General features: G+C 39.8%; 1 protein-coding gene across 7 annotated transcripts in view; it reads left to right on the plus strand.

Annotated features, from left to right (window-relative positions):
- Positions 1-15,840, plus strand: part of map7b (microtubule-associated protein 7b) — a 33,793-nt gene continuing 17,953 nt past the window's right edge. Inside the window, exons 1-3 of one of the 7 annotated variants that reach the window (XM_053240827.1) lie at positions 1-124; positions 15,380-15,502; positions 15,750-15,824. In XM_053240827.1, the coding sequence (XP_053096802.1) occupies positions 79-124; positions 15,380-15,502; positions 15,750-15,824 (244 nt within the window). In that variant the 5' untranslated portion in view covers positions 1-78. Of the gene's footprint in view, positions 125-4,883; positions 5,396-15,379; positions 15,503-15,749; positions 15,825-15,840 lie in introns of those variants that run through there. The other 6 variants (XM_053240826.1, XM_053240825.1, XM_053240828.1 and 3 more) reach the window with 6 other exon arrangements.

Consider the following 15,840-nt stretch of genomic DNA (forward strand, 5'->3'; position numbering starts at 1 on the left):
GTCCACTAGGCGCGCGCAGGATCTGATGACCGGCTCTGCGCTCGCGCCCGGTAATCCTTTCCCGTGACGTCGCGAGAAATGGCGGAGCGCGAGGCAAGCGACGTCTGTCGGAGTTCCAGCCAAGGTGAGCGCGATTTAACTGAAAACTTTTTTTTTTTCCTCCGCTGTCATTTTTTTCCTTACAACAAGAATAAACAGTGTTTCAACCCGTCTGTAAAGGCGGATATTTAAAAAGGAAAAAAAAAAAAAACATGGCAGGTGAATTTATTGGTAGAACATCGACCGGCTCGCGCTCGAGCGGTCACGGGAACCGGATTAGACTCGAATGAGATTCTTAGTAACTGCGAATTTGTCTGAATTTCACTCAGAAAGCGCACTTTATAACGACTTTCCCTGACATTGCAGCCTTATTGTACTGTAGCATGAAGCTACATCCGGGTGTTGAAAGTTAGCGAGCGACCTGAAACACCTGTTTGAGTTTTGTTTGTTTGTGTTACACTGAGAGAGGAAGCTGTGGCACAACAAACAACACCTCAGCCACTTTAAATGTCTTAAATATCAAACATGAAGCAGGATAACAGCCATTTGAAGAGCTTCGGTGTAATATTTGGGAGTTTATTTCACCTGAATTATTTCCTCAGTGCTGTCAGTGCACCTGCTATTCCAGCTCATAATCAAATAAAAGCCTCAGTGTTGAACTAACCGCCGTTTAATCAGCATTACCAATGAAGGAGTCGAATAATAGGAGTCGACTCATGATTCATTTCTAGTAGCTGTATGTAGAAATATGTGTTTTCAAGCTTTTTATACGACTCTGTTGGTACTCTAGACATAAATAAGACAGTATAAATATCAAAAAACTGTTTTTTTTTTTTTGTTTATAAAAGATAATCTTATAGTTTATGATTTACAGGAGAACTGTAAACAATTTTAATGATTCATCCTGTACTTGTTCAATTTGCATCCAATCAAATGCTCTCCAGAACACATTTGCCCCGCCCCTTGAAATAACCTAGGTTATGCTGCGTTCAACTTCCCCCTCTTCGAACGTTGGTACGTATGAGTTCGGAGGTGGTGGTGATTACGACATGTACTGCGTCTTAATTCGCCTACACCCTAAATAGTATCCGAGATTAGAATTAGCGTGTCCCAAATCGTAGTATGTTTAAATAAGTGTCCCAAAGGTACCTGGATGGTCTACGACTTCCGGTAGATTTTCCAAGTGTGGATCTGTGGATACTTTTTCAGCTAATTTTGCCCACAATTCCTTCCGAGAAGGAGGAGGATTCTTGTGACAGTTTGCGTCTCCGAATTCAAGGACGCATTTTAGAGAGGCATAACTGAAATTTGGAAAAAACCCAAAGGAATGGTAAATTAAATTATATAGTATAAATTATATAAGGAATAATGAATGAAATGCAACAAGGACTTTGTTTACGATGACATTTGTCCTCTTCCGGGTATCAGCGTCCTCCTCTTTTGCATGACCTGTTACTTAGTATGTCCCAGTACTTGCATACTCTTGCTACACACTCAAAAGTATGTACTTGTTCTTCACAAAAAGAGTACATACTTTTAGTGCATAGGATAAGTAGGCGAATTGAGACGCAGAGATGGTGGGTGTTCAAGTGGCTTTGGTCAGAAAAATATGGATGGCGTTAGAAATTTTATGCTTTATGTCTTTTTTAAATTATTTATTAATTTGTCTCTTTAATGACAAGAAGTTGATTTAGCGTTCCTATAAGAAAATGAAAAACTGAACAGTTAACGTTCAGAATTGCCATTTAAGTCTTACCTTCTGTTGTAGGCGTTGCATTTGTATCAGGGGCCGCCATGATACGATGCTGCCTTCAAGTCCTGTCAGAAATATCATAACTGTGAGGTGAATGCACATAAACGCCACCACAATGTCGTAATTACCACTCGAGAACTCATTTTTTGGGGGGACGTGCCAATAACAAGGAGCCATGGTGATCGTCAATATGATGGTGTGGTAATTATGCATGTTAACTCTTCAGATACAAAAACAATAAATAAAAAGAAAGGACATTTTCTCAAAGTTTTTCTATGACCAAAATCACTTGAACACACACCATGTTGTAATTACCACCTCCGATTTGGTACGCGCAAACTTCCAAGAAGGACTTGAAGGCAGCATTTTTGTTATTAACACGCCCCCAAGTCAGAACTTCAGGCTCATAGAAAAATCAGAGCAATTACGACACTGTGGTGGTGTTCAAGTGCGCTCACCTCGTGATTATGATATTTCTGACTGGACTGGAAGACAGCATTATTCTCTACAGTAACAGCAAGTTAGCATCGATGTGTAGTCGTGTTTGTGCAGACTTTGGTATGTTATTCTCTTTCCAAACCAGTGTTTAACAGATGGGTGGAATTCCGCTCCTGTCGTCCGTCCTTTTGTGTTAGTTCCGCTTTGACTGGACAAAATGTGCTTTTTCCTCCTTAATGCAAAAAAAACAAACCCTAGATTGTGTAAATAGTCCACCTCGTTCATATTCATTACATCCACAACTGCATATGTCTTCTTGACATGCTTTACGGATGTGTCTGGAAAAAACATCAGCCCAAATGGAGAGCAAATCTAGGGGGCGTGTCACTCCGTATAATGACACAACTCGTCACTGATAGGCTGCAATGAATCCACAGTCTGGGCTGGAAAGAAATCAGCCCCAGCCTCTTCACTATTCTGTATGTTTTTATCCTAACAGTCAAATATTTGAATACTTCTGTAATGTTTTATCATTTAATGACAAAAAATGCAAAGTTTGAAAAGTGGATTGAGGGGTATCATAAAATATGAAATTCATTTCAGTTATCCTACTGGGGATTTGTATATTTGTTGTAATAAAGTATAACATTGTTTGTGCACTATTGAGGCAGGTTAAAAAGTAAAGTTAGGCTTAAACTCTGGGCAAAGATCAAGATTGCTCAAGTCTGAGCCCTTACTCGCTGATGTGAACGGACACCGTGTGTGTGTGTTTGTTTGTGTGTGTGTGTGTGTGTGTGTGTGTGTGTGTGAGTGAGTGAGTGAGAGATAGTGCACCTTTACTTGGGTGTGCAGATTTCCGCATGGTGGTTCAGCCGAAGGAAAATCCCCAGTGGTGCGCTAATGAGTGAGATGCTGAATTGCATAAACCCACAGCTACTTTAGTGTCAGTACATTCGTATCCATATACCCAGTGACCACAAAACAAGGACCAGAGCGATCTTTTTCCATAGGAAGTGTGGAACATTTGAATTGGGAATGTCATGGTAAGGTTTCCTCACTACAAACAGTGTGTGTTCTGCTTTGATCATAATAACCAGTGAAAATGACTAAAGGCCCTAAAGGCTTTATTAATGTCCTCACAGTCGCTGAGCCTGCTGATGGAGAGAACATGCTGTTTCAGCGAGTACACGCTCATAACCTGTATGAGAAGCGCTTCATCGTGAGATGCGAGTGTCTGGAACGTCACACCGTCAAATTTAACGACGCTTCTTCGTCCTTGATGGTGTGTGATATTTGATAGACCAGAGAGCCGGAACGCCATATGGTGTGTAGCGATAAATGATGTTTATGACGTTTGCTTGTTCAGCAGGTTTATGGTTTTATGAGTGATAGCAAACTGAAAGACACACTTCCTGCATGTCTGGAATATATGTGAAGATGAAAGGATTAATCATTTAAAAAAAAAAAAAAAGTGAACAAATGATTTAAATCATATGATGGACAGGAAAAGCTTTCATCAAAAGGACATAGTTTCATCTCTGGGTGTTTTGCATTTATGGCTTTATGAGAATAGCCACAGAGTAACCGTAACCATAATGGAGCTGTGTGTGTGTGTGTGTATATGTATGTGTGTGTATGTGTGTATGTGTGTGTGTGTGTGTGTGTGTGTGTGTGGAAGAGGATAACCAAAAGAGATTAGTCCCAGGAGTGATGACAGGCTCCTGTGTGCTGTTGAATTGCTTACGATGCATATTTATATTAGACACACACAGACGGGAGTGTGTGTGTGTGTTTGTGTGTGTCAGAAGAGCAGGAATAATTATACTATTTTTGTTCCAATTGTTTCAATACCCTGTCACTCTTTTGTAAAACACTTTAATTTAAAAAAAAAAAAAAAAAAAAAAAAAAAACCACAGTAAGTGCCACTATAGGTTTTAGGGCAGCTTTTTTTTTTATTTTTATTTTTTAAAATTAAAGCTGCCCTAAAACCTATAGTGGCACTTATTGTTTTTTTTGTTTTTTTTTTAAATAATTTTAATAATTTTTCCCATCTTTAACTGTCCAGTTTCAGTGAACATGTGCCCACTGTAGCCTCAGGAGTGAAAACCGATGTGGTCTTCTGCTGATGTGGCCCATCCACCTCAAGGTTTGCCGTCTTCTGCGATGCTTTTCTGCTCACCACGGTTGTAAAGAGTAGTTATTTGAGTTGCTGTAGCTGTGCGATCTGAGTCTCTGATCTCTTTCATCAACAAGCAGCAGAACTGCGACTCACTGGATGTTTTTGTTTTTCGCACCATTCTGTGTAAGCCCTGTGTATGCAAAAGCCTGGGGAATTGGCAGTTCTGCATCAAAGTGACAGCTCTCTTTCGTGTTATTTTGGAAGAAGGCGTACGCTTCATCCGTTCATCTGTCCATCCGTCCATCCATCTATCCATCTATCTTTTTCAACCTTGTGTGGTTGTACAGCGATCATTAACTGACTGGCTCACCTTGCCCTATTTCCCTCCGCACTGAATATTTCAGTAGGAAATAGAGAGGCGTGTGTGTGTGTGTGTGTGTGTGTGTGTGTGTGAACCAGAGAGAGAGGACGAGCAGTACAGCAGCAGTACAGACCTTGAGAGAAAGTGGCAGCATCGCTGTGGCTTAGAGACTGATAAAAGCGAAGAAAAGAGGAAAGACTGAGGATTCTGTGACGTTCTGTAACATTCAGCAGCATGAAATGTCTTCGCTGAGCTGTTTACCTCCTGGATTAACAGATTTCCTTTTTGTAATTCCTTGTCAATTATTTTATCCATCTTTCTGGATCTATCTGCTTTTAGTCACTTCTTGTCCTGCTATCTCATTTCTCGCACACTGTCTCTTGCTCTTGCTGTCTTTCTGAGTGCACTTGGATCAGATGAGCAGCCTGAGTGCTAGTAGTTAGCATTAGCGTGAGTAAGCTCACTGGACGGAAGCACACACACTCACGGAGAGGGAGAGAGAGAGAGAGAGAAAGAGAGGAAAACACAGAGTAGAGCCAGGACGAGGGCTGTGCAGAGGGACGGAGGATGCTGTTGCCCCCCAGGATAAGGAGGGGGGGCAGCAGGTCGGTCATCACCTCCCTCACCACCATCACCGAGGAAGACGAGGAGCAGCGGAGCCGGCGCAAGAAACGCAGGAGAGGAGGTGAGAAGGAGGAAGAGGAAGGCAGAGAGGAAGAGAGGTCACAAAGTGATGGACGGGTGGGGAATAGGAAGAGGAAATCGAGATCTGCAGTTATACAGGATTCAGTTCGAGCTCTAATCTAGGTCTGATCCGGTTAATCGAATAGACTGATTATCTTTAGCAGGCGATGTGGATTAGAGCTGCAACTAAATTCTGGAGATCACAAGAAACGGGGTTGGGGATCAGTGATGTGGGCTAAAGTCGGATTAAGTAGCCTGCCTCAGAGATATGCAAAGTTGCGCAGTGAAACTTCAGATTTAGGCTAGAGCGTGTGTGTGTGTGTTTGTGTGTGTGTGTGTGTGTTTGTGTTTTCCACTGGTTTGTATTGTTGCATTTATTTATTTATTTTTTTTATATAAAGGTGGCACAGTAAAAAAAAAATTTCTCAGTAACTGTCACAGTATTAATCAGCCACTTGAAAACACATGCTGGTAGTAAAAATGAAAGGAAAAATGGATTACAGAATATTTGCACATTAATGTGTGTGTGTGTATATATATATATTTAAAAGATTAAATACACCAATTGTTCTTTTTTTTTTCTTAGAAAAATAGTTTTGAGAACGACAACTCCATTAAATCTCTTACCCTGTCAGTATTTATCACGTTGTTGTTGTTGTAAGCTGTGAGGAAAGGTACGACTGAGTCCACAGGGAAGGGGTTGCAGAATATTTTGGGGGTCATAGACGAACACAACACTGATGAGAACCACTGGAGTAAGGAACCTGATCCGTGATTAGAAGTGGTCTGGGATCCTGACTGAATAATAGAACTTTAAGAACAACCTAAAATCCAAACTGACCTCGTGTCAGATTGCGCATGATTCATCTGTACTAATCGCTTGAAAGACAAAAAGTAGAAGTCCTCCATGATTGACTGCAGGTTAGCTTCTTAAAGCGGCAGTCTGGATTTTGAACATGCACTCGTACACATTTTGATGCAAGAAAATCAGTACTAAAATATCAGTACTGAAGTTGCAGTGTTTAGTGATGATAGTTGCATGGCAGTCTATCATACTTGAGTATGCATGGTTAAGTGAGCAAGTGTGCAGATCTTTTCTCTAGATCTATCCGGTATAATTGTGATGTTTGGGTTGTTTTGCCGTGTGTGTGTGTGCGTGCGTACGTGCACGCACATACCTGTGGGCTGGCCTGAGGTTTTGTCTTGACTGTTCTTTGTTTTTTGTACCCACCTGAGTTGTGTATATGATTTCATCTTTTCAAATATCAGTTTTGATTTTATTCTTATATGCTGCTATTGTTAAATTAAGTCATAAGCTAACTTCCTGTGAGTAGAGCCTGGGTTTATTTGGCTATTGGGAGCGGCTTTGTTTAATGTGAACCATTAAAACTGCCACGCTCACATCAGCTCACATGACCCGAGGGCGGAGAATGTCAGTAGTAATGACGTGAGGTGAGGTGAGGTGAACATGCCGTCTCCTGAGTGGCAGACAAACTGGATTGCCAGAACGTGCCTTGTGTCACTTTTGAATTCAAATATACACGGCAAAAATATTTAAGCCTTCAAGCCATGGTGGTGGGAGGAACTCTGATTTTACTATTTTGATGTACCTGTGCGCTCGAAAACGTGATTTTTTTGCATAATTAACTCCTGTTGGACGGCTGAATGTTATTGTATTGATTGCTGATTGGTTATAATTCTTAGAAATTTGCTACTTTTTTCATTTAAAGCCAAGACTTTCTCAGTACTTTTATATAAAACTGATTCAGTAAGCATTAAGTAAGAGCTCAGTGTGCGGTGTGACATCATAACTCGTCATAACGTCATAAGCGTCATGAGCCTATCATGTACAATATGCAAATTAACCTGCGATGACGACGCAGTACATGGAAACTTCTCTGGAACCAACAGTACCTGCGTGCTAAATATTTGACTAGCTAGCTAAATTTTGGAATAATATTATATTAGATATTATAGTATATTTTGATAGGTTTGACTATTTGGAAATGTGCATGTTCATGCATATTCAAATATCCATGCATTTTTAATGAGGAGAAAAGTGTAGAAATGTTGAATCCATTTTTAGTATTTTTTATTTTATTTTTTTTAAAGTTACTACCATCTGTATGGAGTTTTGCATGTTCATCTCATGTCTGTATGGGTTTCCTCCAGGTTCTCCGGTTTCATCCCACCTCCCAAAAAACATGCCAGTGGGTGGGCTGGTAACTCTGTATTGCCCCCAAGTCTGAGTGTGTGTGTGTGTGTGTGTGTGTGTGTGTGTGTGTGTGTGTGTGTGTGCGTGCGCGTGCATGGTGCCCTGCAATGGATTGGCGTCCGCTCCAGGGTGTATTCCCATCTCGCACCAAATGTTCCTGGTGTATTCCGGTATATTCCCTCCGCAGGACTGAGTGCTTACTGGAGACGAGAGAGATGAGATCATTGAGCACTTTCATTTTTAGTTTGATCCAAGAGCTGAATCATTTCCAGAAATATGATTCACTGAAGATGATATTTTTCGGTACTCAATATCTCACTTTAGACTCTTTCTAGTTAAACGTTCATACACTCATCGATTCAGTCTCTAAGAATTAGCTTTCAGGAAGTGCTCTAATGTTCTAATCATGGATACATGGGAGAATGAAATATCAATACTTGCTCCTATTTTGGAGTCAAGAAACATTTAATGTAAAGAAAAAAACTCAGGGATAGTGTGTGATGGTGTATGTGTGTGTCTGTGAACAGTCCTTTGTGCTTTGTCCTTGATTGAGCAAGCGTCCTCCTGCACTCTTTCTCAGATTAGTGTAAGGAGATGCTAAGCTGCTCAGGTCTGGACTCGGAGGCCTTATCCTTCTCGTTACACACACGTACACACACGTACACACTCATAGATTGGTGCTGTGTAGACGTGAGTCTCCATCTCTGGAATGATCTCTTGTCACTCTTGTCTCTTATTGACCTATTCATACTGCACATACACACAATAATATTAACCACACACACTAGGGTGTGTATTAGCTAACATTATCACTTTTTTGACTGGTGTTTTTTTTTTCCTTGTCAGATGGGTGGGTTAAAGGTCACTTTTTTTGTTTTCTCACTGAACTCACTCTAACATGGTCTCTTCTATTTATTATACCACAGCACTGTTGAATTCTTGAACCTGATTGGTCAGAAAGTGTTGATTAATTTTCCATAACAGCAACACAAATCACATGTTTATGTTAATTTATGCTTGTTTAATGTGTTTCTCTAGTAACAGTTACTTCCCTGGGACTTGTATAGTGGAACTACTGTGTTTCAAAGATGTTCCACAACGGATAAAAATGGATAAAAAGTCCCATGAGGCATTCTTTAATGAATTTAAAAAAAAAACTTGTGTTACTGTGGTGTGAGAGGAATAAAACACTTCAAAGACCAAAGATGTGAAAAGATATCGTTTATGTCTACATGTGAGGTATTTGGAGGCACATGATGTGTATAAAGCTGAGCAGGAGTAGTGATATGGGAGGGGTGGTCATGTGTTTGCGTTTAGTGGACTACACACTAGCATAGAGGCTCCGAGCGGGACAGAGAATCTCTACTCTGACCTTTGAACGCTGAACAAAGTCAAAGGCAGGGAGGTGAGAAATAGGAAAAAACGTGTTGACGTTTTCAGAGAATGTACCATGAAGAAATGCAGGAATGAATGGAGATTGTTGAGAACAGATATTCAATTCGATTGTATTTATATAGCAATTTTGACAATAGACATCGTCACAAAGCCACTCGGCAGAAATCCCGATCGCAAATGAGCAAACTGGACGTGACAGCGGTGAGGAAAATGTCCTTAGATGATATGAGCAAGAAACCTTGAGAAGGAATCCATCCTCTTCTGGGTTACACCAGATAGTGGGATTGAAAATCATTACAGTAAACAGGCGTAAAAACACTACATTACTAAGTGCGTTCAGGATGTTCAGTATGAATAGATTGAGATTATCTCACAAATTACGCTTTCACAGCGTCAGAACCCCTCGTTGTCAATGACCGCTAGCGGCTGATCATCAAGAACAACATCCTGGATAAGAGCTGGTATTTTCATTCACCTAGGCTTGCTGTACACTTTTCTATGGCTAGCAAAGATCTCCTCATGCTGAGTTAAGGTTAAGATGTTTTTATGAGTAAATGAGCATGGTGTCAGACGGATACCCGGTATCGATGCCTAGTTAATCTCCAGCTAATTTATAGATACCGATAATGAACAAGCACCAAACAAGCTGCAACTATTCTATCTTTTGCTAAATAACAGGTAGCTAGCAAGTTAGCCTTAGTGGCTTCGTAGTTTATCAGCATAAGCTAGACACATAGATATCTACCAATAATGGGCCTCATTTATCAAGCTGGATATGAACGGATTTATTCGTAAATCTCTTGTACGAGCATTTATACAAAAAATTTGGTATTCGTGAAAATCTAGTAAAATTCGGAAGAACTTTGTAGCGCGCCCCAGCTCCTGAGTGTGTGTAAATTTATGCCTAAGAAAACTAACTAATGTAAACCTCGATTGATTGGCTTAATCAATATCATTTGTGATGAGTTACTGCACTTATTTCAAATACGCTACAAATTAAATATTTTTTAGACTCATCATTTCATAAATCCTAAGTGCCATTAAGGAAATATTATATATGTATATAAAAATGACATAACATAACAGTACTTAAACTTCTGCCTCAGAGAAATTTACAATTTTGTGTTTTCCGCTCTGTGAACTTGGCCTTTTATGATGTTTTGTGGGCATCACCAAACGCAAATCAACTATGGCGTGCACATGCTTGGTAATTTACGGGTGATTGACATTTATCAACATACACGTGAGAATATGAAGAAAATCTGGCATAAATTTTTAGTTCGGATTGGCTTACGCAGACGTTTACACACAACTTTACTCCAAGGTTGATGAATGAGGCCCACTGATCGTTAAGCAACTGACTTGCGTTTGTAAACACAGTCCTAAGCCAGAGTGCTAGTTTTAACTGCTAACCGAAATATGCGATTGTTTAGACTGAGAAGGCTTTATATAATGCAGTCCAAAAGAAGGAAAACATAGAGGATAACTGCTTTCTGAATATCACAGCCCTTTATCTCAGAAGCGTTAAAAATGATCTGATCGTATCTATAAAACTCGAACAAGCGTTGATTACTTTTCTATTAACCGCGTCTACATTTTTACGTGTGCATGTAAATTCACGGAGAGCTATTCGAGGGCACTGAGAGAGGATGTTCTGCTAAATCCTCCTTAACCCAGTTAGCCTGCACCAGGAATAGATCCCTAAACGTAATGTAATATTGGACTACATTTTTAATCTGGCACAGTGTTAACATCTCGTGTGTAGAGTCCAGTTTAGCGCTGTTTTGAGTTCCCCTTCTCTTTCTGGCAGAACTGGCTGTTGTTGCTCTACAAGTTCTGCTTGTCATAGATACAGTCTAATTTTCGGGGGGTGATTTGGTACATATTTAATTCCTAATCACCGGAATAAATCGTATACTGCTGGACCCAAGCGAGTGAGGGAAAGAGGATGAGGCAGCAGCTTTTTCTATTGATCAGCAGGCTGTCTGTCTGAGAGAAATTGAGAACCATTGGTTGTGGTTATCACAATCACATTTCAACTCAAACTGAATGACGTGCTAAGATAATATAGCATTCGTGTGTTCATCTTGCTGTTCTCTATTCTTAGGGAAACAGAAACCTCTTCATTTAAAGCTAATCATTATTGGTAATGTGTAAAGCACAGAATTTATAGAATTTTAATTATTGAGTCAGGAGACAAAAAACTGTATAACCCAGGATTATTCAACTAAAATTTCTAAAGGTCCAGTTGTGTATAATTCTTTGCTTCCAAATGAAATAAGTGACTAACATGACTGAATGGCGATAGTAGTTACCTTTTAATGCATACCCTTTAATGATTAGTTTCTGATAACGAAACTGATACTGAGACTGAAACCTTAAACATCAGCTCATATTGATACCCTTCTAGTATCTATAAATTGATATTGATGCTCTTAAATTACAGGCACTTAAAAATACAAAAAAAAATGGCATAGCTTTAAAAACCACTTGGACAAAACATCAGCGTTCATGCAGTCACTTTTCCAAGCTTTTCCATTTGTTACAGGATTGGGTTAAGTTCATTGTTTTTTTCCTCTGAAATCCAATCCACCATTTTTTGCTGATTTCGTCCGGTACCTGATTCTGGGTATCGGCTCGGCACCATCTCTAGTTTATGGCTATAAATTCAAACTCAAAATGGTTACGTTTTGTTTCATGGTGGTGCTTCACATTACCAGTTTTGACTAGATGCCATGGACTCTGAAAAGATGAATAAACACTACTATACACATAATCATCTCTTTTCATTGTAGATTTTTCTTTAAACAAGCTAATTTAGTTTGCTAGGTCACTAATCAGACCAGGGAGAGTAAATAAAATGAAAATCGATGAAATTCAGTGAAAACCTCTTTCATTTCTGAGCTAATGTCCCTAGCTAGTCTGTAGCTAGTCTCTGTAGCTAGTTTCCTTCAGTGAAATAATTCACATAAATGCATGTGATTGGATAAACTGAAAACACATAATCTGCTACAGAAGTCAAACTGGTTCATGTTTACGAAACTAGAGTTGCCAGACTTTTTTCTTGGTTTTTGCTTTGTCTCTGCTGTAGTATTATTTCAAGTACTCAGTTCAAGTACTCAGTCCACCACTTGACGAATCCTGGTACAGTATAATACGATGTTTGTGAGATGCTGTCAATGTCCCTGGCAATCCTGTAACTCAGCACCCCAACAGCCCTCAGCTTACAGTTCCAGCATCAGGAATAGCTGTAGGGTGCAGACTATAAAGTACTCTGTCGTATTCTAATTCAGTAGGTCTCTATGGGGAACGAATACATACAGATTAGATTACACTGATGTGCTAATGAGATCTGGAGCTTTTATTATACATAAATTCCCCACAGGTGTTTCAGCGGTACTACCAAGACCGAGTGATATAAGATATTTTTTCTTGCTTTTTGTATTTGACTGTATTTCTGAGGGGATAAAAACTATTGTTCATCGATATAAAGGTTTGGAAATTGATACCAAGTAAATGGGTCAAGTGAAATTGGGGCTTTTTATATTTGTGGAACAGGAGTGTTGCTTGAAAGGCTTCAGGCCTAGAGGAAAAGGGAATCTGGAGCAGACGGTGGCCATTTTGGACTGCTGAAGTCACTGAAAATATCTATATTTTTTTCTTTCTGCCCCAAATGTTAGATCATTACGTCTGTTTGCATCTGTACATGTTTGGCAAGTTAATAAGTCGTCATGACTCAAAGCTGATTTTGTCCGTTTCAGATTTGAACCTATGCCTTGTTATGGTCTTATTTATGACGTTACCTCTAATTGCAAGAGCAGTCTGCCTATCTACCCGTATTATTATTGGATGCACTTTGCTGATTGGTGATTGGATTTTTTTTTTTTTGGATTGACAGCAGTGAGAGTAACACCATCCTTCCCACCCAGAGATCACTCTCCTGGGCTCCCAGCCAAAGATGGCTTTGACATCACCGTGATTTGACCTCGTGAACTCTTTCCTGGCACGTCATTCAGAAAACCAGTTTTCCATATGTATGTTAATAAGAAGCCCTGCATCAAAACATCAGCCCTGAAGAACACTACTAGCGTGATCACTGAGGATAATTACAGTGCACACGTTAGGTAGGAGAAGGGATATGTCTAAAAGCACGTTAATAACCACACCAGTCCTGAGTGCTACCGGTGTCTTGAGAGAGTTCATGAGAGTTCATAGACCACTTTTTCCACTGAGTTTGTCTCCTGTTTTTCGTGTTTAACCTGCTGTAAAATTGAGGTGCAGCGATTTTGTACGGCATATAGTCTTCCTTTAAATGCTTAATACACCTTACAGCTGTCATGCTGGAGCATAGGATTGTCAGTGTTATGTTGAAATGAAATAACATTACTCAATCTACACTACTGCAGGTTATATTTGACTGGCAGCTTAAAGACTTTGGACTTGACGTGGATGTCCTGAAGAGTGTGTGTGTGTGTGCGCGCACGAGTGTACTCAACCTTGTCTTTAATGTATGTGACTTGACTGCACAACTGCTAGATGTGAAATGTGCAAGATTATTATTATTATTGTTATTATTATTATTTATTTATTTATTTATTTATTTTTACAGGATTCACACGTATTGCATGGCATTTGATAATTTTTTTCTCAAATTACTGTGCTGCATTATGCGTTATGTAAAGTATACCTAGTCCAGATTTCCTTATTATGGCATAACATCATAATCATGCTCATAAGACCAGGAGAATCGAAGAGCTCATTAGAATAATAACTCTCACAGTCTTCAACCGTGCTGATTCAGATCAGATGGAGAGGGTGTGAATACATATAGGAGAGGCAACATACACACAGGGGGTTGTTGATTGCTTTTAAAATAGAAATCAATATGGACCGGACTGACCTCAGTAACTGGTTGATAGAATGTCAGTATCCAATATGGCTGATCAGCAGTTTCAGATCAGGGTCTCTGTTTTTCTGCCTCCGTCATGCCTGTATTTATAAGCTAGGCATTAAATCTGAACTGAATCAGGCTTTTTGAATTAGTTATAATTCTTTGGCTTGGAGGAGAATCTGATTCTCGATCTGACATCTGCCATTCAGGAGTAAAAGTATCTGAATCTGATTTAGAACCTGCCCCTGTTACATATTTATGCTGATATAGGAAATAAAAACAGTTCTCTGACCAGTATGCTTGTCAGGATTGCAAATGTTTGACTATCGATTGTCATATGTTAAGGATGATCTTAATGCTAATTTTATAATATAAGCATAACAGTAGTGCATTCAACTTTTTCTCGTTCGATTTCTGATTGCCTTTCTAGACTAAATAAACGGTACCACGATTAATAATTATGCCACTGTCCTATTGAATTCTCCATTCTACAGAAAATGTAGTCCCTCGTTCAGAACACACCTTCATCCTACATCCTTCAATAAACTTCCTTTCACATTCAAACCGGATCGCACATAAAGGTAAAGTCAACATCACCTGACCTGAAGTCAGCAGGCGAGGCCGAGCCTACATGCAAATAGACTGCAGAGACAGTGCTGATTTTCCTAACAGCTTAACGCTAGTTCCTGACTGGGAAGCTCTCTGTAACTGGAAAGCTTTTGAGGATAATATAATGAACTGAAGATGTGATTTACTTAAGACCTTATTCTGTGTCTGTAAATCTGGTTATGTATGACAGAAGATCTTGTTAGTTGTTGTAGGCGTGCTGCAGTGTTGCTGTAGACGTGTGGAAAAAGCCTTTGGTTTTTTTTTTTTTTTTTTTTTTTTTGCTTTAGAGATGCACTGATGTGAAAAGTCTGGGTTGATGCCAGCAATCGACTCTACAAACACGGCTGAAGCTGATATTTTGGATCATCTGTGTTTTAGGTGTATATATGAACAACGTGGTTAAACATTAATGTGAAAATGTCAAGCATTTAGTTTTGTATTGAAGCGGAGTCTAGTGTGACAGGATGAACAGGGAGTTTTATTCTGGCTGACGAAAATAATGAAAGTAAATCCATTCTTGTTACCCAAACAGGCAGGGCAAGGTCAAAATCAGAACACAGAAAACAAGACGAGGAGTGTAAACGAGAAATTAGGCAAGCAAATAAGCTGATCAAAAGACTTTGTGAAGTAAACAAAGTATGTACCCTCTCTGATGACTGTTCGTATGTCTCAGTATTGATACACCATCGATATACATCCACAATGTGACGTCTGGTTGTTTGTGTTCTCGCTAATCATTCTATAAAAATCTACGGCAGTCTGTGTGTGTGTGTGTGTGTGTGTGTGCGAGAGAGAGATGCGCTGGGTTTTTGTAAACAGTTTATTCAAGGCTTAACTTTTTTTTCCCTTTTTTTTGGCCCTTTTCTGTCTTTCAGACTCTGACTCCCATCTCAGAGGCGACGAAAAGAAACCTTTAAGTCGGCCAGACTCGACAACCCCTGGACACAACACGTACATTATATCCAGCTCTACGGACATACAGAATACAGGGAGGCCAGGTGACACACACACACACACAAACACACACAAATGAGCGCACACACACTGGAAAAGCATTCCTAGAAATGCATTAGAGTACTGAAATATGTTGAACTAGTTGAACATGTACCAAAAAGGACAGAAAATCTCAAGTTTTCCTTTTTTGTGTTGTCTGTTGATTCACTAAACATGTGTGTGTGTGTGTGTGTGTGTGTGTGTGTGTGTGTGTGTGTGTGTGTGTGTGTGTGTGTGCATGCATGGGCGCAGAGGCTCTGGTGCTCAAACTCGATGAGAGACAGAGACTGGCTCGAGAGAGGAGGGAGGAGAGAGAGAAACAGAGTGGTATGACACACACCCA

This window comes from Pangasianodon hypophthalmus, chromosome 16 (assembly GCF_027358585.1).
Source record: "Pangasianodon hypophthalmus isolate fPanHyp1 chromosome 16, fPanHyp1.pri, whole genome shotgun sequence".
NCBI classification, from domain to species: Eukaryota; Metazoa; Chordata; class Actinopteri; order Siluriformes; family Pangasiidae; genus Pangasianodon; species Pangasianodon hypophthalmus.